Source organism: Bufo bufo, chromosome 6 (assembly GCF_905171765.1).
Source record: "Bufo bufo chromosome 6, aBufBuf1.1, whole genome shotgun sequence".
Lineage (NCBI taxonomy): Eukaryota > Metazoa > Chordata > Amphibia > Anura > Bufonidae > Bufo > Bufo bufo.
Window position 1 is genome coordinate 56649213 of NC_053394.1, and position 24278 is coordinate 56673490.

General features: G+C 42.7%; 1 protein-coding gene across 1 annotated transcript in view; it reads left to right on the forward strand.

The window, feature by feature from the left end:
* The window catches only part of LOC121004165 (opsin-VA-like), a 76377-nt gene extending 54440 nt beyond the window's left edge, over nucleotides 1-21937 (forward strand). The window contains exons 4-5 of the mRNA XM_040436304.1: nucleotides 16312-16551; nucleotides 21525-21937. Of these exons, the coding sequence (XP_040292238.1) occupies nucleotides 16312-16551; nucleotides 21525-21749 (465 nt within the window). The 3' untranslated portion in view covers nucleotides 21750-21937. The remainder of the gene's footprint in view (nucleotides 1-16311; nucleotides 16552-21524) is intronic.
* The last annotated feature ends 2341 nt before the right edge of the window (nucleotides 21938-24278 follow it).

Genomic DNA, 24278 nt, shown 5'->3' on the forward strand with positions numbered 1-24278 from the left:
AAGTTCCCGCAATTTGACGTAATAGTACATCATAGTGATCGCGCGGGCACCGGAGCGGTGCGCGCGCGATCACTGCAGGGGCCCGGCAGTTCGTGGTAGCCGGGCCCCTGCTGTATCCGCCGGCATCGCTGTAAAAGCAGATGCCGGCGAATTAACCCCTTCTATGCCGCGGTCCGTGCTGACCGCGACATAGAAGAGGTTTGTGTCAGGTGAACGATCACATCGAGTCCCCGCGGTGCTGTGGCAGTCCGATGCCGTGCAAAGGCTGCCCAATGCCTTGCACGGCATCGGGAACTGCCTTCTAAGGGAGCCGAGGAGATCCAGCCTCAGGCTGGGTCTCCTAGGCAACCTGTTAGTGTATGACTCAGTGTCATACACTAACAGGCAATGCATTACAATACAGATGTATTGTAATGAATTGCAGAGGGGATCAGACCCCCAAAAGTGAATGTCATAAATAAAGAAAAAAAAGTAAAGAAAAAAAGTGTTTTTTAATAAAATTAATAAAGTAATAAAATTAATAAAGTAAAAAAGAAAAAAAAAAAACGCCCCTTTCCCCTTATTTTATAATAAAAAACATATTGGGTATCGGCGCGTCCATAATGACCGGCTCTATAAATAGATCACATGATCCACCCTGTCCGATAAACACCATAAAAAAAAAAAAAAAAACGGTGTAAAAAAAAGCCATTTTTGTCACCTTACATCACAGAAAGTGCAACACCAAGAGATTAAAAAGGGGTATGCTCCCCAAAATGGTATTAATAAAACCGTCACCTCATCCCGCAAAAAATTTGCCCCTACCTAATACAATCGCCCAAAAAATAAAAAAAACTATAGCTCTCAGAACATGGAGACACTAAGACATCATTTTTTTTTTGTTTCAAAACTGCTATTATTGTGCTAAAGTGAAATACATTAAAAAAAAATATACATATTAGGTATCGCCACGTCCGTAACAACCAGCTCTATAAAAATATTACATGACCTAACCACTCAGGTGAACACCGTAAAAAAAATAAAAAAACGGTGTAAAAAAAATGCTATTTTTGTCACATTACATCACAAAAATTGCAACAGTAAGTGATAAAAAAGGCATATGCCCCCCAAAATAGTACCAATCAGACCGTCACCTCATCTCGCAAAAAATGAGACCCTACCTAAGAGAATCGGTCAAAAAATAAAAAAGCTATGGCTCTCTGACTATGGAGATACTAAAATATGATTATTTTTTGCTTCAAAACTGCTATTATTGTGCTAAAGTGAAAAAAATAAAAAAAGTATACATATTAGGTATCGCCACGTCCGTAACAAACAGCTCTATAAAAATATCACATGACCTAACCACTCAGGTGAACACCGTAAAAAAAAAAAGTGTAAAAAAAAAATGCAATTTTTGACACATTACATCACAAAAATTGCGACATCAAGTGATCAAAAAGGCGTATGCCCTCCAAAATAGTACCAATCAGACCATCACCTCATCCCACAAAAAATGAGACCCTACCTGAGAGAATCGGTCAAAAAATAAAAAAGCTATGGCTCTCAGACTATGAGACACTAAAATATCATTATTTCGGTTTCAAAAATGCTATTATTGTGTAAAACTTAAATAAATAAGAAAAAGGAGACATATTAGGTATTGCCACGTGCGTAATGATCTGCTCTATAAAAAAAGTCACATGACCTAATCCCTCAGGTAAACGCTGTAAGAATAAAAAATAAAAACGGTGCCAAAACATCCATTTTTTTGCCTTCCAAAAACCATATGGCGTTTCTTTCCTTCTGCTCCTTGCCGTGTGCCCATACAGCAGTTTACGATCACATGTGGGGTGTTTCTGTAAACCGCAGAATCAGGGTAATAAATATTGAGCTTTATTTGGTTGTTAACTCTTGCTTTGCTACTGGAAAAAATTTATTAAAATGTAAAATTTGCCAAAAAAGCGCAATTCTGAAATTTCATCTCCATTTTCCATCAATTCTTGTGGAACACCTAAAGGGTTAACAAAGTTTGTAAAATCAGTTTTGTATACCTTTAGGGGTGTAGTTTCTAAAATGGGGTTATTTTTGGGTGGTTTCTATTATGTAAGCCTCACAAAGTGACTTCAGACCTGAACTGGCCTTTAAAAATTGGGTTTTGGAAATTCTCCAAAACATTTCAAGATTTGCTTCCATACTTCTAAGCCTTCTAACGTCCCCAAAAAATAAAATATAATTTTCAAAATGATCCAAACATGAAGTAGACATATGGGTAATGTAAAGTAATTACTATTTTTGAAGGTATTACTATCTATTCTAAAAGTAGAGAAATTGAAATTTGGAAATTTGCTAATTTTCCAATTTTTTTGGTAAATTTTGTATTTTTTTGTGAATAAAAATGTTTTTTTTTACTTATTTTTACCACTGTCATGAAGTACAATATGTGACGAGAAAACAATCTCAGAATGGCCTGTATAAGTAAAAGTGTTTTAAAGTTATAACCACATAAAGTGACACATGTCAGATTTGCAAAAAATGGCCTGGGCAGGAAGGTGAAAACAGGCCCGAGGCTGAAGGGGTTAAATCAAACTTCCGTGTTTATTCACACATAAAGCGAAAACAAAACGTCACTTTGCAGTCTTAGTGTTAGTTCACACACAATGGAAAGTTCACATAGCAAAAAATCACCTTGTTGGCAGTTCTGCCTCCCGCAGTCCATAGCAGGCTTTTAGGGGGCCCATTTCCCTTACAGACAGGTATCAGCCCTCCAGCACTGCACAAGCCTCAGATCCCAGCACACACACCTCCTGAGCTCCACTGTCAGACTGAGGTAATCCCCCTCACCTGGCAGTGCTAGCTGGTTTTTAGGCCTGGCAAAACCCAGTCTGGACCATGGGGAGTAGTCACACACCCAGCACTTTGACTACTATATAGCCATACTAACTATTAAGGTGTCAAACAGCAACTGCTGCAGACACATAAAAACCGGCTCTTACTCCACTGAGGCCAGGAACCTCGGTGACACTTACCTATCATCCACATCTTCTTACAATATATATATAGTATATATTCTCTTCTCTGTAACTCCACTCACAGCAATATCCACTTGTAGAGATCTCATGCAACATCCTAGGTTGTCACCACTTCTGAGTCTATGGATGCCCCGGGTTGCCATCTTTAGTGGTCAGGATCAAACTAAATCGACTCTTTGTATTTAATACCCAAATCCCACCATCCCACCACTGGCCACCAAATGTATTATCTGGAATTCTCGGAAAAAGTAGACTTAACACAACACAACTTAGGTGCATGAAAGTTTAGTAAACTACAGTATGATAAAAGATTTTATGTATGTGTGTGTATATATATATATATATATATATATATATATATATATATACACACATATATATACAGTATATATATGCAAATCAGTCGAGATTTGTTTCAGGTCCTGTTCACCAAATTGTTTAGGACGTCTTGTCTTCGTTCATTTTTTTTTTCATGAATCCCCCTTCCCCAAAGCTCTGGAACGCAATGACAGCAATAGTAAATGATGTCTGAGTAACTCTGACATACATAGCTATGGGTAAACGCACATTTGAAGGCGTTAACATACAGCATGTTTAAAATACACCGCAACGGCACCTGTGTTATGCTTTTTTATATGCCAAAGCTTCCAAAAATTGTCCCTTCTCAGGGGCAGATGATGTTTAAACACACAAGGGATAGATAAATAAATAAATAAATAAAAAAAAGTGGCATGGGGGAACAAGTGTCCAAAACTATGCCTTAACAGAGTTAAAATGCCTGCCTGTACTAAGAAAAAGTGGCTTGTTGTGAACAAGCCTAAAATAATTATCCCTTTTAATTGGGATGTGGAGAGAGTATGGTACAGATATAATGGCATGGGGGCGCAATACTGCAAGCAGCAGGAGCAGTATAAGCATGTTCAATGGGAATTAAGTCCAGAGAGTGAGGGTCTGCAGTTAACCAGTGTACTTCTTTACTGGAGGAATTCAGGTGTAAAACAATACAGATGAGGCATAGTGATGAGCGGGAGGTGCCATATTCGATTTCGCGATATTTCGCGAATATTCGCACGAATATTCGTGTTATATTCGTCGAAATCGAATATTCGCAATTATTCCAATTATCGCGAAAAAAATTTTTTCGCATATTGCGAAAATTTATCTTGATAGTATAAGGCAACGTTCCTATGCTAATGACTATGGCTAGGCTAATATGTGTATTTTACGAAATTTCGTAATATTGCTCTAACTTCGTCTCTTAGAATATTACGAATATTCTAAAAGACGAAGTTAGAGCAATATTAAGAACATTTGCAAAAGTCGAAATTGCGATGCGAGTAATATAACACGAAATAGTCGCATGAAGATTTCAACTTAGCACAGCTATATTCCATATTCTAGCCTAATATGGAATATAGCTGTGCTAAGTTAGCACTGCTATATTCCATATTAGGCTAGAATATGGAATATAGCTGTGCTAAGTTGAAATCTTCATGCGACTATTTCGTGTTATATTACTCGCATCGCAATTTCGACTTTTGCAAATGTTCTTAATATTGCTCTAACTTCGTCTTTTAGAATATTCGTAATATTCTAAAAGACGAAGTTAGAGCAATATTACGAAATTTCGTAAAATACACATAGATTGTATTTAAGCTAATATACTGCTATAGTAATAATTTTTAATAGTGTACATATTTTACAAAACTTAGGTTCAGAAGAGGCAAAAAAAAATTACAGGAAAAAAAAGGGATTATAGCACTATATTAGCTAAATTACAATCTATATGTGTATTTTACGAAATTTCTTAATATTGCTCTAACTTCGTCTTTTAGAATATTCGTAATATTCTAAGAGACGAAGTTAGAGCAATATTACGAAATTTCTAAAAGACGAAGTTAGAGCAATATTAAGAAGATTTGAAAAAGTCGAAATTGCGATGCGACTTATACAACACGAAATTTTCGCATGAAGATTTCAACTTAGCACTGCTATACTCCATATTCTAGCCTAATATGGAATATAGCTGTGCTAAGTTAGCACTGCTATATTCCATATTAGGCTAGAATATGGAGTATAGCAGTGCTAAGTTGAAATCTTCATGCGAAAATTTCGTGTTATATAATATATAACACGAAATATTCGCATGAAGATTTCAACTTAGCACTGCTATACTCCATATTCTAGCCTAATATGGAATATAGCAGTGCTAACTTAGCACAGCTATATTCCATATTAGGCTAGAATATGGAGTATAGCAGTGCTAATTTGAAATCTTCATGCGAATATTTCGTGTTATATTACTCGCATCGCAATTGCGACTATTGCGAAATTTCGTAAAATACACATATAGATTAGATTGTAATTTAGCTAATATGGAATATAGCAGTAAGTTGAAAACGCCACTGACTGGAGCAGCCAGGAAGCCAGGAATCCAAAGGACAGGTAAGAACAATTTTAGGGAAGTGGGAAAGAAAAAAATATAATAAAAAAAAAAAAAAAAAAAACGAATATTCTATTTCGCGAATATATAGAACGATATTCTAAATATTCGCGAAATCTCGAAATTGCGATATTCGAGAAAAAAATTCGCAATTCGAATATTCGCGCTCAACACTAATGAGGCATAGGGCTGGCTTCTCCAGTCTCCTCACGGGCATAAAAAGGGTTCATTGCTGAGGGAAGGCCTGAGCTAACTGTCCCTCCTTCTCTCAGAAGGCTGGTACCCTGGACAAAGGCTGGTGGCCCACAGTCTGTGGCTCAGTAGTCTGGCTGGCTCCTTGGTCATAGGGCTGGTGACCCATGAACTGTGGCTCAGCATCCCCATCTCAGTGTCTTCTTCTGGTCACCCATGCAGACTTGCATGAGTCTATTCTTCTAAGCACTGATCCCTAACTGCAGAACAATAGGGGCTTTGACGGCTCTCTTTACATACAGTATATAATTGTGTGCTTGCGCTGACTGCAAATGGCCTTTAGTAAAGTAATGTGTAATATGATGCCTCATAGAATATAGGATAATCTTGTATCAGAGCCCTAGATAAGTCACTGTCAAACATAGGCAATGTGTAATATAGTATATATGTAATAGAGAATGTACTTGCCACTCTTGCTGTACTGTAAGTCCTGTATAGGGGGAGCTTCCTTCCGCCCTTCCTCCGGTGACCTAATGTCCTTCCAGCTCACATGTGCGGCTCTGGCCGGTAGCTCGCACACCTGGGGGGAGCTGCACTTCTGTGTCCAAGGGAGCGATAAGCTTCCATGTGACGTCAAACTCTGTTAGCTACGGGTGCCTCCCAGGTACACAATTCCTCCGACGTGTTTCGGAATATACGTATTCCTTCCTCATCTATTCCGAAACGTGTCGGAGGAATCGTGTACCTGGGAGGCACCTGTAGCTAACAGAGTGTTTCTCGCTCCCTTGGACACAGCAGTGCAGCTCCCCCCACGTGTGCGAGCTACCGGCCGGAGCCGCACATGTGAGCTGGAAGGAGCATAAGACTCTCCAGCACATTAGGTCACCGGAGGAAGGGTGGAAGGAAGCTCCCCCTATACAGGACTGACAGTACAGCAAGAGTGGCAAGTACCCTCTCTATTACATATATACTATATTCCACATTGCCTATGTTTGACAGTGACTTATCTAGGACTCTGATACAAGATTATCCTATTTTCTATGAGGCATCATATCACACATTACTTAACTAAAGGCCATTTGAAGTCCGCGCAAGCTCACAATTATATAGTGTTTATCTGAAGCCACATTAAAGGGGGTAGGCAATTAACCCCTTCGTAGCCCAGCAGCAACAGGACCCACATTAGATAAAGATAGTGTGGCTCTCTCTATAACGGCAGCACTGGTATATTCCTTGCTTTTCTCTTTACATACAGTTTCTGGCTAAACTAGAACCTTCCAGTGGGAAGGCTGGAGTGAAGAAACTCAGCACAATCTCCCATCTGTCATAGACTTGCATTAGAGCTTCAATGATACTCAATGGCAATGACACATCCATTTTTTCCACACAAAGCAGGTTTTTAGACATAATAACAGAGCTAACTCGGACATTCAAAAGGTCAGTCTGTCTGGTTTTAGTGGTAAACAAGTCTGGCTCTTTCCCTCCAAAACATGCTCTTCTTTAAACCTTGTAGTAGCTGTGGAAAATCACCAGCTTCATATTAGCTAGAAAGTCTCAAAAGTCTCTCAGTATTCATTAACCCTTTCCAAAGTGCCATGCAAACACAGTGCAAATGAACAGGATATATATCATAACATACATATAAAATGAAGTTACACAGTATTAAATAGCATAAGTCAATTCAAGTTAACCCTTTAAAGTGAAATAAAATAAGGCATTGATGACTTTGCACAGGAGAAACAGGGGCAAATGTCCAGACTTTAATGTACCCCTGCTCCAGGGCTCTACACATAGAACATACGTGGCTGTCTATGGGTAGTAGTAGTAGTAATAGTAGTAGGGATAGTGGCGGTAGATGCTTTGCGTTGGTGGCAGTAGGGGATTAACAGCGAGGACCAGCAGCACCCGAGGGACTGGCGGCTGCAGCAACAGCCGTATGGTACATGTTATCAGTAAGGCAGCAGCAGCGTAATAGAAGATGGTGGTTGGCAGGTCGCAGCAGTGGCATGATGCAGGCCTCAGCCGTACAGAACATGATGGTTGGCAAGTGGCATTAGTGGCATGATGCAGGCCGCAGCAGCAGGCATACAGAAAGTCAAGGTACACAGACAGACAGTATTGGCATGATGCAGGTGGCAGCAGCAGCCATACAGAATGTGATGGTAAACAGACAGCAACAGTGGCAAGATGGGGCACTGCCAGCAAGGCGAGATCTATTCATTGAAATCAGCCGGAGGAGTGTGAAAATCCTCTTGAATCCAGGCTTGGTTCATTTTGGCAAAAGTGATGTTTTGGACACTGGCAGAGGACAAATTGGTCTGTTTGGGTGTCACCATGCCCCCACGTGGTGCTGAAAACCCTCTCCGAGATGACACTGTCTTTACATGCATGTGTCTTTACAGAGGAAGAGGTTTTAAGTCAGCTGTCTTAAATTAATACAAATAAGTCACAGGGGCCTGATGGGATACACCCAAAGCTATAAAAAGAGTTTAGCGGTGAACTAGCAAAACCATTAACAGATTTATTTAACCAATCAATGGTAACAGGAGTCGTCCCAAAAGATTGGAAATTAGCAAATGTTGTGCCCATTCACAAGAAAGGTAGTAGGGAGGAATCGGGCAACTATAGGCCAGTAAGCCTGACATCAATAGTGGGGAAATTAATGGAAAGGAGAGGATTGTGGAACATCTAAAATCCCATGGATTGAAAGATGAAAAACAGCATGGGTTTACTTCAGGGAGATCATGTCAAACTAATCTTATTGATTTTTTTAATTGGGTGACTAAAATAATAGATGGCGGAGGTGCAGTAGACATCGCTTATCTAGACTTTAGTAAGGCTTTTGATACTGTTCCACACAGAAGGCTTATCAATAAATTGCAGTCTTTGGGCATGGACTCCCATATTGTTGAATGGATTAGGCAGTGGCTGAGGGACAGACAACAGAGGGTTGTAGTCAATGGAGTATATTTTCAGACCATGGTCTTGTTACCAGTGGGGTACCTCAGGGATCTGTTCTGGGACCCATATTGTTTAATATCTTTATCAGCGAAATTACAGAAGGCCTCGATGGTAAGGTGTGTCTTTTTGCTGATGACACAAAGATTTGTAACAGGGTTGATGTTCCTGGAGGGATACACCAAATGGAAAAGGATTTAGGAAAACTAGAGGAATGGTCAGAAATCTGGCAACTAAAATTTGATGTTGATAATTGCAAGATAATGCACCTGGGGTGTAAAAACCCAAGAGCAGAATATAAAATCAGTGATACAGTCCTAACCTCAGTATCTGAGGAAAGGGATTTAGGGGTCATTATTTCAGAAGACTTAAAGGTAGGCAGACAATGTCATAGAGCAGCAGGAAATGCTAGCAGAATGCTTGGGTGTATAGCAAGAGGAATTACCAGTAGAAAGAGGGAGGTGCTCATGCGGCTCTACAGAGCACTAGTGAGACCTCATTTGGAGTATTGTGCGCAGTACTGGAGACCATATCTCCAGAAGGGTATTGATACTTTGGAGAGAGTTCAGAGAAGAGCTACTAAACTGGTACATGGATTGCAGGATAAAACTTACCAGAAAAGGTTAAAGGACCTTAACATGTATAGCTTGGAAGAAAGACGAGACAGAGGGGATATGATAGAAACTTTTAAATACATAAAGGGAATCAACAAGGTAAAAGAGGAGAGAATATTTAAAAGAAGAAAAACTCCTACAAGAGGACATTGTTTTAAATTAGAGGGGCAAAGGTTTAAAAGTAATATCAGGAAGTATTACTTTACTGAGAGAGTAGTGGATGCATGGAATAGCCTTCCTGCAGAAGTGGTAGCTGCAAATACAGTGAAGGAGTTTAAGCATGTATGGGATAGGCATAAGGCCATCCTTCATATAAGATAGGGCCAGGGGCTATTCATAGTATTCAGTATACTGGGCAGACTAGATGGGCCAAATGGCCAAATCTGCCGACACATTCTATGTTTCTATGTAAAGGGTGCTGTGCCAGTTCGGGCCACTGTTCCAGTCTGCCTTCCCACAAATCTATGGCGTCAGGAAACAGGGTATGTGACAGAGACTGGTCATAGTTTAGATGAGCCTGAACCTGGGCATTGAGACGGGAGCTGTCGGCTGTCAGCTCACTGACTGGCCTCTGCCTGGCATGGCATGGCATGCGGAAAAACTGCTGCATCATGTTGAGGAGACTGAAATGGTTGCTGCTGCTGACTGAAGTTGCAGCACCTCCTCCTCCTACCCATGGGAGTTTCTTATTGTGGGTCCCCAACAGGAACACTTGAGGGCATGAGCGCTAGCCTCTCTTCAAAAATACATATGAGGGGGATGAGATACAACTGCAGCATGAAAGGCGGTCTGGTGCATGACCAAATCGTTCACGGCTTTCCGCTTCTCGTACAGACGATCAACATGTGCAATGTTGAATTCCAGCAAGTTGGAATATCGCAGACTAAGCAGTGTAGCTGCAGACCATTTCGATGCTGCAAGTCCAGGAGAGCGTTCCTCTTCACGAGAGAATGGCTAAAGAAGAGGGACAGTCTCCTGGACATTGCCAGCACCTTGCGCAAGCCAGTACTGCCAAGCCATGCAGGAAGTATTTGTCATTTCCCCTAGGTTTAGGGTGGCCAGGATATTATGCCCATTGTCACAGATCATCTTGCCCAGTTGGAGTCGAGAAGATGACAGCCAGCGGGGTGTTTGCTTGATGTACTTAAGCAATTGCGCGTCAGTGTGGCTGCTCTCTCCCAGGCCAATCAGCTCCAACACGGCATGGCAACACTTAACTTGACACATGTGATTGGAAAGAAGAGTGGCACTGTGCCCTGCTGCTGTTGGAGAGGGGACCCTGTCCATGGAGAAGGAGGTGGTGGAGGTAGATACAGTAAGTGCCTGCTGTGGGAGCCAGTCCTATGATATCATGGGAGGGGGTTAAAAGGACCGGGCCATGTTGCTGGGGTTATAAAATATATAGAGAAATACTGGGGTTGTATCTCTTACTGTGAGCGCTGCTTGTCCTTCGTGAAGTGGTTTTTATTCACACTAGGCAAGTAAAACAAAATTAGTGGACTGCGCTGCTCTCCTGGAATCCACAAACAGGGAGGATAAGTCGGATGCCAGATCCTTCCTCCAATTCTCTTTCCTTATGCTGCCAAACACTGCTACTATGCCCTAATGCGGTGCTGCTAAATGGTTTTTCCACGTTCGATCAACCTACTATGTCAGGAACAAAGAAGCAAAATAGTGAAGCACCATAGGCACTTTCAGGCTAAAAGATTAATTCCTTCTACTCACAAGAGTCGATTAAAACAAGACATATCAGATATAAAATTCCGGTTTCCCAGAGTCTGCCTGGCCTAGGTTTCATCCCTCCTTCTTCAGGGGCATATCTTTTAGCCTGAAAATGCCTACAGTGCTTCACTATTTTGCTCCCTGATATTATAGGTTGATCGGACATTGAAAAACCATGGAGCGGCACCGCACTGAGACATAGTAGAAGTGTTTGGCTGCATAAGGAAGGAGAATTGGAGGAAGGATCCGGCATCCAACTTATCCTCCCTGTTTGAGAATTCCAGGAGAGCAGCGTGGTCCCCTAACTTTGTTTTATGTTGCTGTTGTGCTGCCTCTCCACTGCCGCAAAAAACATTGACCCAGGGTGCCGTGAAAGACATGTACTTTCTCTGCCCATAACAGCTGATCCAGGTGACCCCCGTGGAGTGAAAAGTGCTGCACAGCGAGAACTGCAAGGAGTAGTCCACATTCTCTGCCACGTGAGAGTACAAGGCTCCCTGACAATAGTACTACAGCGACTGCACCACCAGCAACGTAGCCAGGTGGGGGTTCAGCTTGTAGACAAGTTAATTGCTGGTGGAGAAAAGTTTTTTCATGACCAAAAGTTCCATTATAGATATCTCATGATGGAGCCGAGGACACGGAGGAGTCTTAGCAGGAGAAGAAGAAGGTGATAATGATACCCTACTGCTTGGGGAAGCTGGTTGGCTGGCACAAAGAGGACCAGGAGAAGACAGACAGACTTGTTCTGAATGGGAATGCTTGCCAGTTGTATTTTCCCAAAGGATCCAGTGATGCCGCCTCATGTGCTGCACTAGACCTCTGGTACCTATAATTGTGTTTGAATGGCCACAGCTTATTTTAATCCTGCAGATCTTGCACACCACTGTGGTTTTATGTACCCATCTTGTGGAGAAAAGTTGCTTGCACAGAGCTACAGGCATACAAGCTGAGCTTAGCTCTAGCACTTTTTGCGACTAACCCACCGACAGCATCAGCGGCATCACCAGATCCCGAAGCATACATGGCCCTGGCTGTTCTTTGGGAGGTACATTGCCTTGCTCTTTATTGCTGCTGTCACCGCCCTTCTCCACTGATGTTTCCTCCCCCTCAGCACCCCAATCTGGCTTACAGTTCCTGTCCTCAACAACCCTGCCACTTTTATCAGACTGTGAGATATCATAATGAGCTCCTGGGCCCCCCTTCCCTGTTCTGCATTTTCCCTGATTGCCATTGTCACTGCCCCCACCATCAATGCAGTGGCAACCGGTGCCACTATTACCACCACCATCAGCACAGGTATGCCTGGAATCAACAGCCTCCTCCCCAACCTCCTCCTCAGGGCAGTCAAAACTGTGAGGGTCCTCACACAAGTTGTGCACAGGAAGGCTGTCTTGACTCTCTGCCATAGGGCGTGGTAGGGTTTTCTTGCCACTTTTTAGGAAAAAGGAAGGTGCCCCACTAGGAAGGGGCAGTGAAGACTGAGAAGACGCCACTGAAAGCCTTCTATGGGGGTTCAGGGAGGAGGAGCAGGGGGAACATTGTGACCCCTGGCTCCACGGCACGGTGTCGGACTCTGAAGTTACCATCACATTATCCTGCTGTGACTGAGAGGAGAAATGAGCCATCCAATCCACAATCTCATCCTTTTTCTCCTCAACTTAAATGTTGCGCCTTTCTGAAGCCAGCAGGGACAACTACCGCCTACTACTACTACTATTACTTCTGGTTGGATAGTTGGTGTTGTTACTACCCACATTCTGGCTCTGGGTCTTTTGTTTTGGAACCCTTCCGTAGCCTAGACATTTTTGTGCCTCTCAGATAATGTTGTGCACCACCCTGTGTATTGGTGTAGTAAATGCGTATGCTGCTTTATTAAATTCAACCCCTCCCCCCCAAATTTTTTTTTAAAAAAATTGCAACTGTGTGGAAACTGTGTATACGAAGACGGACGATTGAGGCTTGACACTCAATTTCACGTTAATACACACAGGTAGATTGCTGCTACATCTTGGTTGTTGCTGCAGTAATCACGCATATAAGCTGCTTAATTAAACTGAACCATGCCCCCCCAAAAAATATTTAAATTGCAACCGTGTGGAAACTGAATATATGGAAACAGATGAATGAGGCTTGATGTTCAATTTCACATTAAAAACACAGCGGTAGATTACTGCTATACCTTGGGTATTGCTGCAATAATCATGTATATATGCTGCTTAATTAAGCTGAACCCCCTAAAAAAAAATATATTACAACTGTGTGGAAACTGTGTATATGGAAATGGATGATTGAGACTTGACGCTCAATTACATGTTAATACACACAGGTAGATTGCTGCTACACCCTGGGTGTTGCTGAAGTAATCACGTATACTGTATATGCTGCTTAATTAAATAGAACCCCACAAAAAAAGAATTTCTGTGAGAAATTGGGGAGGGGGGCAGAGTATTTGCTTGCAGGTAGCTGCTTTTGAGGTCTGCACTGCAGCACCTGTACTTCTGATAGCAGGCACAGCCAGCCACAGCTCCTGTCTTCTCTCTCCCTAAGATCGTTTTCCTGGCAGACACTGTCAAACTCAACCACTCTCATTCACAGCCCAGGACAGAATGGCGTTCTGCTTGTTCTGCTAAGGCACCTCCCTGCCTTCTGCAGCAGTGATTGACTCATCCTAGTTGTCTGTCAGCCTGGGAGCCAATCAGGGCAAGCCCTCCCCCCGCCACTTTATCTCAGGGTCATGTGAGAACCCTTCTTCTTCCTACCTAGTGCTTTTTTCTCACTGACATATGCACTAAAATGGTCCTCGGTTTGGTCCGAACTGGTTCGCTCATCTCATATATACATCCAAAAATGATAACATACAGAGTCAAGTAAGTAACAGTCACCATAGCCATGTACAAATGAGCAAGCTCCCCATCGGCTGGTTCCCAACATACACCTATATTATACAAAGAGAAGTAGTGGTAGAAAGACACATCTTATCCTGATATTGTCTTCAATGAAGCTAAGCTCTTTATTACATAGCTAGATGTTTTCTAGTCACCTGGCCCCACCTTGAGGTCCTCAGTGTGCGGAAAGCATATACAGTTACTTCAGACTTCAGGAACGCAGCCAGGCATCAAGCACCACTTTTCAAAGTCAACTAGACTTTTGATCATGTTACAAAGTAATTGTCTGGGTATGTTTTTCCAATCAGTCTATATGCTTATTGTTGGCATGGCCGCAGCATCAGAACATGATTAAGATGATCTTATGATCTCTTGCTGTGGACAGGTCTACATGAAATAAGAATAAAGAAGGCAAATGGGATCAGTGTTGTGTCCTAACTAAGTAATGGCATGGAGATCAGGTTTTCATGTTTTTAAGGGATTGTTCAGCGTTAACAAACCCATTAACTCATTCACACCATGCACTTGACAACCACTAGTTAATCAGAAGAGATATTGAATTTGTTAACACCTCTACTTTCACATCATACACATAACAAAAACCCTTAAAGGGATTGTCCAACTGAAAAACAAATGGTGGCAGCAGGCTCCTATGGGGGGGGGGGGGAGATGCTGCCAGGGTCCTTGTGATTTTTACTTCCGGGTCAGAGGAAATCACTGACCATAGCTGTGACCTGCCATTTCCTGTGTGTCGAGATAGGACCAAAAAGTAAAGCCCAGCGTGACCCTTGGCAGCATTGGAACAGGAGTGTTGTGGGATCAGTAAGGTATCACTTTTTTAGCCCCCATTGTGCTCACTGTCACACCCTTAACTGCCCTGTATAAAAATGTGTGATGTATTACATGTATAATGTGGGTAATTGATCATAAAGGGGGTATTTTGTTGTCTCTTTTGTTTGCACCAAGGATTTTGGACTCCCTTTTGCTCTTGAAGGAAGTAGCCAGGGGCGAAAACGATCTGACAGGGTCCCATAGCAAAGCTTAGTAGGGGCCTCACTGGACCACCCAGTTTACCAGCACACGTGTCAAATACTCCCACGCAATGCAGACTGCAAAGTGCAATGCCCCAGATTTCTGATGCATCTACAATCTTTTTCATTAAAGGGAACCTGTCACCTGGATTTTGTGTATAGAGCTGAGGACATGGGTTGCTAGATGGCCGCCAGCACATCCGCAATACCCAGTCCCCATAGCTCTGTGTGCTTTCATTGTGTATAAAAAACGAATTTATACATATGCAAATTAACCTGAGATGAGTTCTGTCCCTGACTCATCTCATGTACAGGACTCATCTCAGGTTAAAAATTGCAATAAAAAAAGTTGCTCTTGGCCTCACCCACTTTATCCAACCTCTATGTCAGGAAATGTGGATCTTGGTGCTTTGAAAATATGGCGCTCATCCAGACCACCATATTTCTCAATGTATTTAGACCAGACAACTTGCATAAAGACATTGATAAATCTACTGCTTCACTTCACATATTACAAAAAACGGTCTGCCTGCAGCTACCACTAGAGGGAGCTCAGTGCATAGGAGTTTATATACTGTAGTTACCATTGTCTGCAACAGAAGCTGTAATAATCTCTTTGAACTGTGCTACCCCTAGTGGTGGCTGCATGAAAATGTAGCGATTGTACATCAGAAAGAGAAAAAGGAGTTTAGTGCCGGGCCCCTCCCAATAAAATACATTAATCCTTAATGGTAGATATTAAACCTTTTTTAGAAGTGAATTAACTCTTTGCTGTGGTCCTCTGGGTCACTGCACAAGTCCTGAGTTTACTAAGGGCCCCATGAAATCTATTTAATCCGCTGCTCCACATTTTCACATTCATTTTATGTATGTGTCTGCTATTCTTGAATATGACAGCTTTGTGCTTACACCACGTTCCTGGCAGGTGCTGGTCAGTTTCATAGGAGCTCCTGGGTGCAGGATGCCAACAATCTGTAGGATCAATATCTAACTGGTTTTCTCTTAGATCTAACTCAGTAAATCGCACTGGTCCCATTGTACATGAACGCTTTGTCAGGACATGTGGAAGCTCTGCATTACAGTGGATGCTTGATGGAGAATTGAAAAGATGACCAGCAATTTATTGCATTAGGAGTCTTATGTGCAAGCTGCATATTACTAAAGGACACCACAAAGTATTAGCTCAGGTACTTTCATCTCAGAAATTGGAATAAAAGTACCTCTCTTTAGATGAGTAACCCAGATTGCATCTATATTTGGATGCCGTCGCCCATCTTATATACAGCATTAGCTGCCATTGGTTAGTACTGGTGTCTAGCGAGGACAACATCTGCATGGAGTTTAGTATCTTCTCCTTGTGATTCCTCCAGGTAATCCTGTTTCTCCCTACAACCCAAAAACATAGGTTACTTGGCAAAAAATGTGCTTATTAGTCATGTCCTCTTTCCACAGGTTTCAGACACTCAGAACAGGCTGGGATCTTGCAGGAAACCAGAGAAGGAAGTCACTCGGATGGTTGTCATAATGATCCTGGCTTTTCTCATTTGCTGGACACCATATGCTGCTTTTTCTATCCTGGTCACGGCACATCCCACCATAAAGTTGGATCCACGTCTCTCAGCAATCCCAGCATTCTTTGCAAAAACGGCTTCCATGTATAATCCCATAATTTACGTATTTATGAACAAACAGGTACAGTTTATATGTTCTCTTTCCATTTCAAGTTTATATAACACTCAAGATTTTCAAATGCCTCAGAAAAAGGTTTGACTTGATTATGCTACTTAAACAGGTATTCTGGTAGGTAAAAGTTAACTATCAGATCGGTGCGGGTCCTACCGCTGGGACCCATACCTATCATGAGAACAGAGGCACCCCGCTGCTCCCCTGAAATCACCGAGTGGCTGGTTGCACATGCACGCGGCTGCTCTATTTACTTCTATGGGAGTTCCAGAAATACTGGAACCCCCATAGAAATGAATGGAGCGGCTGAACACATGTGACTGGCCACAGCGGTAATTTCAGGGGAGAAGCAGGGGTTACTGGGCCCCTTTTCTTGGGATTGGTGGGGGTCACAGTGGTAGGACCCCACCGATCCTTTGGATAGGGTATAACTTTTACCTACCGGAAAACCTTGGAAGTATCTGTGTGCAGACCTACAGTTCCACGCAACCTTCAAGAATTAGGGAATCCTTATATGGCACCCATAGAGGAAGACACTGAATACCTGAGCAATGCTATATGTGGAGAGCCTATGGGTCTGTAGTACATGTTGAGCTCTACGCAGGCTCTGTGTGTTCATTATGCATGAGGCCCTTATCTTATAATCTCCACATTACAGAGGTTATACCATCTTAGACAATGGGGGCATATCGCTAGGATATTCCCACATTGTCTGATAGGTGCAGGTCCCACCTCTGGGACCCGCACCTACAAGGAGAACGGAGCGGAGAAAGTTGAGGAGGGCGCACTGCGCATGCGCAGCCATCCTCCATTCATTTCTATGGAGCCGTCGAAAATAGGCGAGCGCTGGCTCGGCTATTTCCGTCGGCCCCATAGAAATGAATGGGGGCGGTGGCCGTGCATGCGCGGTGCGCTCCCATTCACTTCAATGGTAAAATGGAAATTTTTCTGAACCTTTTTCTGGCTTAAAATTATACCTAATTGCCTTCAATAAAATTATACACACCACCCCTGTCCATCACAACAAATGTGTATAAAAATATATATATATATGGATCTGCCTGTGCCCCCCCCCCCTGTCCCTGTTTTCTATATGTATATATGCATATGTATATAGATCTGACCATCTTCCAATATACATATAATCTTCCAGATGAGTATTTTTAAACACTCACTAATATCAACACTTCTCTCCAAATATAAGAATAAACATGAACAAATGGATATATAAATAAAAAAAACTTTTATTCTACCACTATTTACCATTAGTATCCATTGTCATTTTTAAACCAGTTCATTTTACACATATATTTTATCTATATACATTTTTATCCCCATGTATTATTTCTTACATTATTTTTACAGATTTTTACTATTTTTCTCCATTATTAATCATCATTTTCTATTAGTAATAATATATATACATATTTACTATCAGTATTCTTCTCTGATCCCTTCACCTTTTAATTCTCACGATCAAAACAGGTCCAACATGGTATCTCTCTCAACATAAATATACAAACATGCTGTAACACATTAGTTGCCATCCTCCTAATATCAAAACATATAATCATGCTGTTACAAAAGCCGTCGCCACATCGGTATACACTGACAGTGTAAAGCCCTCCTGCCCAGCAGCAACAAAATAAGGCAAAAACAAAACAAAACCACACCGCCTTCAGACCACAGGCCAATTACCTGCCGGTCCCAAGCCGAAATGGTGGTGATAGAGTCGCGCCACCCCCCCCCCCCCCCCCCCCCCGTGGATCCCTCCGATATTATGTCCTCTAGTGCTGCTGCGACATCGTCACGTCTATACCCAGCGCTGCGCTTCCCCTGGCTGCCAGTCATCACCGGACCCTTGCAAATTAGGGGAATAGTAGAGGGGTTCATTGCCAGACAAATGGTGTGGGACCCCCAGCGCCAGGACCTATCAAAAGAAAAAGTATACGGGCCGACACTGTACTACAGAGCAGAATAATAAAATCCCTACCCAAATTTAACCACCGCAACCGCTGCTCTAATCAAACAGTAGCTTCTACAAACCATCACAAAGGTTTGTGGCACTGTGACCTGTGATGCCCCCCGCCCCCTGCCAGTAACTGACCTGTACACAAATAACAAGAAGATCGATATCTAGAACGCGGCCAGCAGATCACAGCGTACTATCTGCAGCATCCTTCAGTGATACCAAAGCCTGACCCAACCCCACTGCTTTACCGTGCTGGCAGCAGTAGAAAAATACACAAGAAAGAGATAATAATCCAAAAATAGGACAGCCACAACAATTCTCTCTGAAACACAAAGATACCCAGTACATACAAATAAAGCCCTGCTAATAGACAAATTAGATATATAACAATTAGTCATCCCACAACAAGCAGCGCTGTATTCCCGGTGACAGCCAAATAGATAGGGGGTGTGTCGACCTGACATCAGGGGTAGCGTCATAGTTACTAGCTCCCCACCCCCCCAAAAACCACTGGCCTGCGCGCCAAAATACTGTTTAAAAGACGATGTTCTGTTATCTCTCAGCATATACTTTTTATTGTCCTGATGAAGAGGGCTGTACGCCCTTGAAACGCGTTGACAAAAATAAAAAAACAACTTTCTTTCTAAAAAAGAAGCATCTACGCCTCCTGTGTTCAGCGCCGGAAAAAGGTTCAGAAAAATTTCCATTTTATCTTTAATATTTTACCTTTCTTGCCACAACTGGGGCAGAGAAAAGGAACCTTGGCAGGAACCCGCATGCTGGACGGGAGAATACCGGCACAAGCTTTATAAAGTTGTCGTGGCTCCACACAACATCACATGGTAAGCGCATCTTGTATGAAGTGCATTCAGACTGTAATACAGCCACACACACGAGGCGCGGCCTCCTGTCTCCTTTTGTCTTTTTTCCTTTATTCACTTCAATGGGAGAGGCGGGGAGCTGCGCCTGGTGGTGGATGGACCCAGGGAAACCCGGGGTCCTCCAGCCACAACTCTCCCCGGCTCCGTTCTCCATGTAGGTGCGGGTCCCAGAGGGGGGACCCGCACCTATTAGACAATGGGGTCATATCCTAGCGATATGCCCCCATTGTCTAAGATGGGATAACCCCTTTAATAAGTCCAGTGGGAATACCCCTTTAATTATTTCTGCTTACACAAGGGTCAGTTGTCAGGGGACAAATAAGCAATTTTAGAAAAATTTTAAACATACAGTGCTTAGAAACAATGTATATCACATGATCTAACTAAAAACAATAGCAAAACACTGTTCCAACTGTACACAGTGCAATTCTTCCCAGATAATGATGCATAGATTTAGGCAAGGATGGGAGTTATGGCCCTCTTCCCTCTCCATCTGTGTCTTCCTGCAGAATTGATAGAGGGCAATCATACTCTTGCAATGGTGGCTGTAATTTCCACTGAGGGATATAGGATTTTATGACTGGTCAGGTGTCCAGGTGTGAAGGGTGTCTTAACAGTGTCCCTCACTGCAGTAAAGTCTTAACAGCTTTTAGTAGCAGGTTATCTTACTGACTCTTATGCTTAGCCATGCAAACTCTAGGTTATCTAGTTCTCCCCTTTGTCTTACTCCTTCTCTCCTTCTGTAGATCATGCAGAGATTGGTGAGTGTCTGTAGCTTTTTGGGCCTAAGATGAGGGAGCACAAGACCCTGCTTCCTCTCCCTTCCCGTCTAGACTGCCTAGAGCTAATGGTGGAGTCAGTCCACACCTAACCTCCTACAAGGGCTGAGCCAGGATTATAAACCCCGGCTGTGCCATCCATACATAGTTATGCTGGATAGAATACATAACATGATAATACAGGAAGGCCCAACCTGCGGCCCTCCAGCTGTTGCAAAACTACAACTCCCAGCATGCCTGGACAGCCTACAGCTATCAGCCTACAGCAGGGCATGGTGGGAGTTGTAGTTTTAAAACAGCTGGAGGGCTGCAGAGTGGGCATCACTGTGATAATACATGACAGTATATAACATAACAAACCATTTGCAGATACCCTTTGCTCTGGGGTACTGCACAAGCCATCTGGAATTGGTGTTTTTGCTAAAAAAATAAAAAAAAAGTGCAAAAAAGTGTCACAAAAAAATGGAAAAGTCCAGAAACCCGCCAGCAAAAACATGAGTGAACCCCAAAACTCTCTTAAAAGGGTTGACTAGGATTAGCAAACGATGTCTGCTCTTCTCCAGAAACAGTGTGATGCCTAAAAGAAGCAAACTTTTCTTCTGCTCGGACTCTTCTCCCTGTTAATAGCTCCTTTTTAACTCTTAATGCTGCTGATGGATCCGGCAGCATTCTCCTGATGTCAGGTTCCCTTTCATGCAACATTGTCTTCAGGCTGCCTTCACAAGTGGCAGATTTTGTTGCAGAAATTTCAACCATGTGAATAGCCCCATTGACTCCAGCTGGTCCTGAGGATGGCAACGTGACGGCCATTTTTCCTGTTTGTGCGAAAGTAGCCTTCACATCGCTCATCTCGGTCTGTAGATCTGCAGCGTTCATAAAGGAGAACCAGTGACCTGCCCCACTATAGCTTTTTGTAAGATTGGGTCCGTGCTGGGATATTTCATTTGTGCCCTTTGTGATTATAACTATCCGTATGTGGAATGGTGTTTTAATGACCCAGTTTTTTCCAAAAATGATACAGAAACTGTGGTGTGAAAATGGTGCTGAAGGGGTTGTACAGTATTTTTTATATTGATGGCCTATCCCTAGGATGGACCACCAAAATCAAATCGGCAAGGGTCCAGCGCCCCACTTACTTTTGGGGAGTAGTTTCGTTGCTAAAACAGTCGCCAAACTGCCCAGCTCCGTCCATGGTGTGTTGGACATAACTGGTTACTGCAAAGCTACATCCATTGAAGCAAATGGGAGCAGCGCTGCAATAACCAGTTCCATCCACTACACCTAAAGCTAAAACATGTGGTTTGCAATGGGTGTTATATACTGACCAATTTAATTTGCCATTTTCTTCAGTTCAGGAGGTGTCTGCTTCAGATGTTCCACTGCAATGACCTAGAAACAAAGGAGTCGAATAACCCAACTTCAGAGCGGGTAGTGTTAAACCGTTCTAACCACGGTGGGGAGATGCAAGCCATAGCAGCGCACATAACCTCGGACCGAAAGACTGAAGAACAGCAGAGCAGCTGCAACTCATTTGCACAGCTTCCAACATCAGAGAACAAAATTTATCCTATGTAGACTCTCTATATATATATACAGTATATTTATATTATTCAGTATGTGCTGATTATTATAAAGACCTGAGTTCTCTTCCACACGGCTTCCACCAAGAGGATTATACGAATTACTCGTCAATGCACCGTTCATATATAGAAACCATGTGACTGTGGAAATGCGTTTCATCCTGAAAATGTATGATTACACTAAAATAAAGGTTCAGTCACAATATATATCGCATCACATTAACTGTAGGGGACTGTTTTCAAAGGAAGGAAATGGGGAATAATGCTATAATAATGCTGCCTGAATTATACTTCCATATACTCATATTATGCCCACCTAACACTTCTAGGGTTAATTCACATTAATTACCATGGAGGTAGTTTATGCACAGGAGGATTCCCTGGAATATTCAGTACATATAATGTAGGCCTCATTATGGACAAAAAAAGTATACTGTGCAGTTTACATTTTTACTTGATGCCTCTGTGTGGAATATCGAATCAGACAATGCTATTCCATACAGCTGAAAAGAAGATATACGGACATATACCAGTCCAGCATGTCCTTTTGCCTGGCTGACCTGTTGCATGTGCGCTTGGCAGCTGAAAGCATCTATGTTGGTCCTATGTTCTGAGAAAAATGATGTTTTATTATATGTAAATGAGCCTCTAGGAGCAACGGGGGCGTTACCATTACACCTAGAGGCTCTGCTCTCTCTGCAACTGCTGCAACCTCTCCACTTTGATTGACAGGTCAGATGTAATGAAGTTTTCACTGTCTGGCCCTGTCAAAGTTCAGAGGGTGCAGCAGTTGCAGAGAGAGCTGAGCCTCTAGGTGTAATGACAACGCCCCCGTTGCTCCCAGAGGCTCATTTGCATATATTAAAACAATAATTTTTCTCAGCAATGCGGGCACATATGAACATGGGACCAACACAGATGCCTTCAGCTGCCAAGCGCACATTCAACAGCCTAGTTTTACAGGTACAAATTGTAGAGCACCACGAGTGCGAAGTCGGCCAGGGGGTCCTTTTAAGATGTTATAGAGGTTTAAAAGTTTGTTGTGACACCAGTTGCATTTCAGCAACGAAGGACAAGTCCCCCTAAGTAGGTGGTAATGATAGGAGCCAGGTGTAGGAATGCCAGAGTGGTGTAAGGGTTGCCTATAGTGTCTCTTTAGGTGCAGTTTTGCACTTGTCACGGTGCTCCTACCTGGATATCCCGGAACCCCGTTGTTGTCCGCAGCAGTGCAATTAAGATGGGTAGGTGATGAGAATGAGGATGGAATAAGCTGAGTCTAGACTTGTATTAACGTTGAATACAGCTTTACTTCAATAAACTTTCATCAAGGAACAATCTTCCAAACTTTATCTTGGTTACCATCAGGTTTTGGCAGGCAAACACATTTGTCCCTGCTACATCTGTACTCTCTTAGCTCTGCTATGCTGGCTGGATTAAATAGGAACTTTTTCTTTGGCTTTCTGCTGCAACTTCTCTCTTTGTCTGACTCTATAGCAAGGCACAGGGCAACTTCTTTCTGGCTTCTAAGGCTCTTTATATCTTTCCTCTGGTTCCAGCAGAGTTGAAGGTACTCTGGCTGTCTTTAGCAAGACCCATCCAAACAGGGAAGAGGGCCTGCTGCTTACCACATAGAGGGGGCCCTCTAGACACGACCTCTCCCCAAGAAGGGGAAGGTTAGACTTCCCTTCACTAACTAACACTCCTCCCTCTCTAGAGAGGGCTAGAATGGAAAGCCAAGTTTGACTCTATGTAAACTAGCTCTGCCATAGGTGCCGCCATCTAGTGGTAAACCAGACACATTACACTTTAACATAACATTAGAATAGAATTGAAATACACGTTATGCAGGATCTGGAATAAATACACATGATGATACAGGATGCACCATTAAAGATAGTGGTGGGGTGAAAAGAGTAGTAATGCCCTCCTAGCGGGGTGTTACAAAATCTGCTGATAGATGCCCTTTAAAGATCTGATCTCTTTTTCATCCATTTGGGGAGCAGGGTAAGTAGTACTAAACTGTATTTGTCAACAACAAATGACCCGAGAGTTAAGATGTTACTGCCATCTAGTGATAAAATCCCAAACTTCACAACGTGACACAGATACAGATGGGTCCATGCTTACTTTTGCTTTAATTCAGTTAAGCACTCCAATTAATTCAATACAGTATCACAACATGCTAGCAAAACAATTGACTGGCTGCACTTCACAAGACGACCACTGGGTCACCACACATAAATTTCTGCTGCCTTTCCCTGATGCTAACAGTGTCTCCAACTACTCAGATACTACCCAGGACTTACAATAGGGCTTCTTAATAATAAGAAGTATGCATCACAGCACTAGTGGTAGCAAGAAAGCAAGGAAATAGGAACTCACCAATGAATGAATAGAACCCGTGGGTGATGATAGTAAGATGGTGGAACTACCAGATGATAATTAGAGATGAGCGAATTTCTCCAAAATTCGATTTGGCTGGTTCGCCGAATTTTCCGAAAAAATTTGGTTCGATCCAAATTTA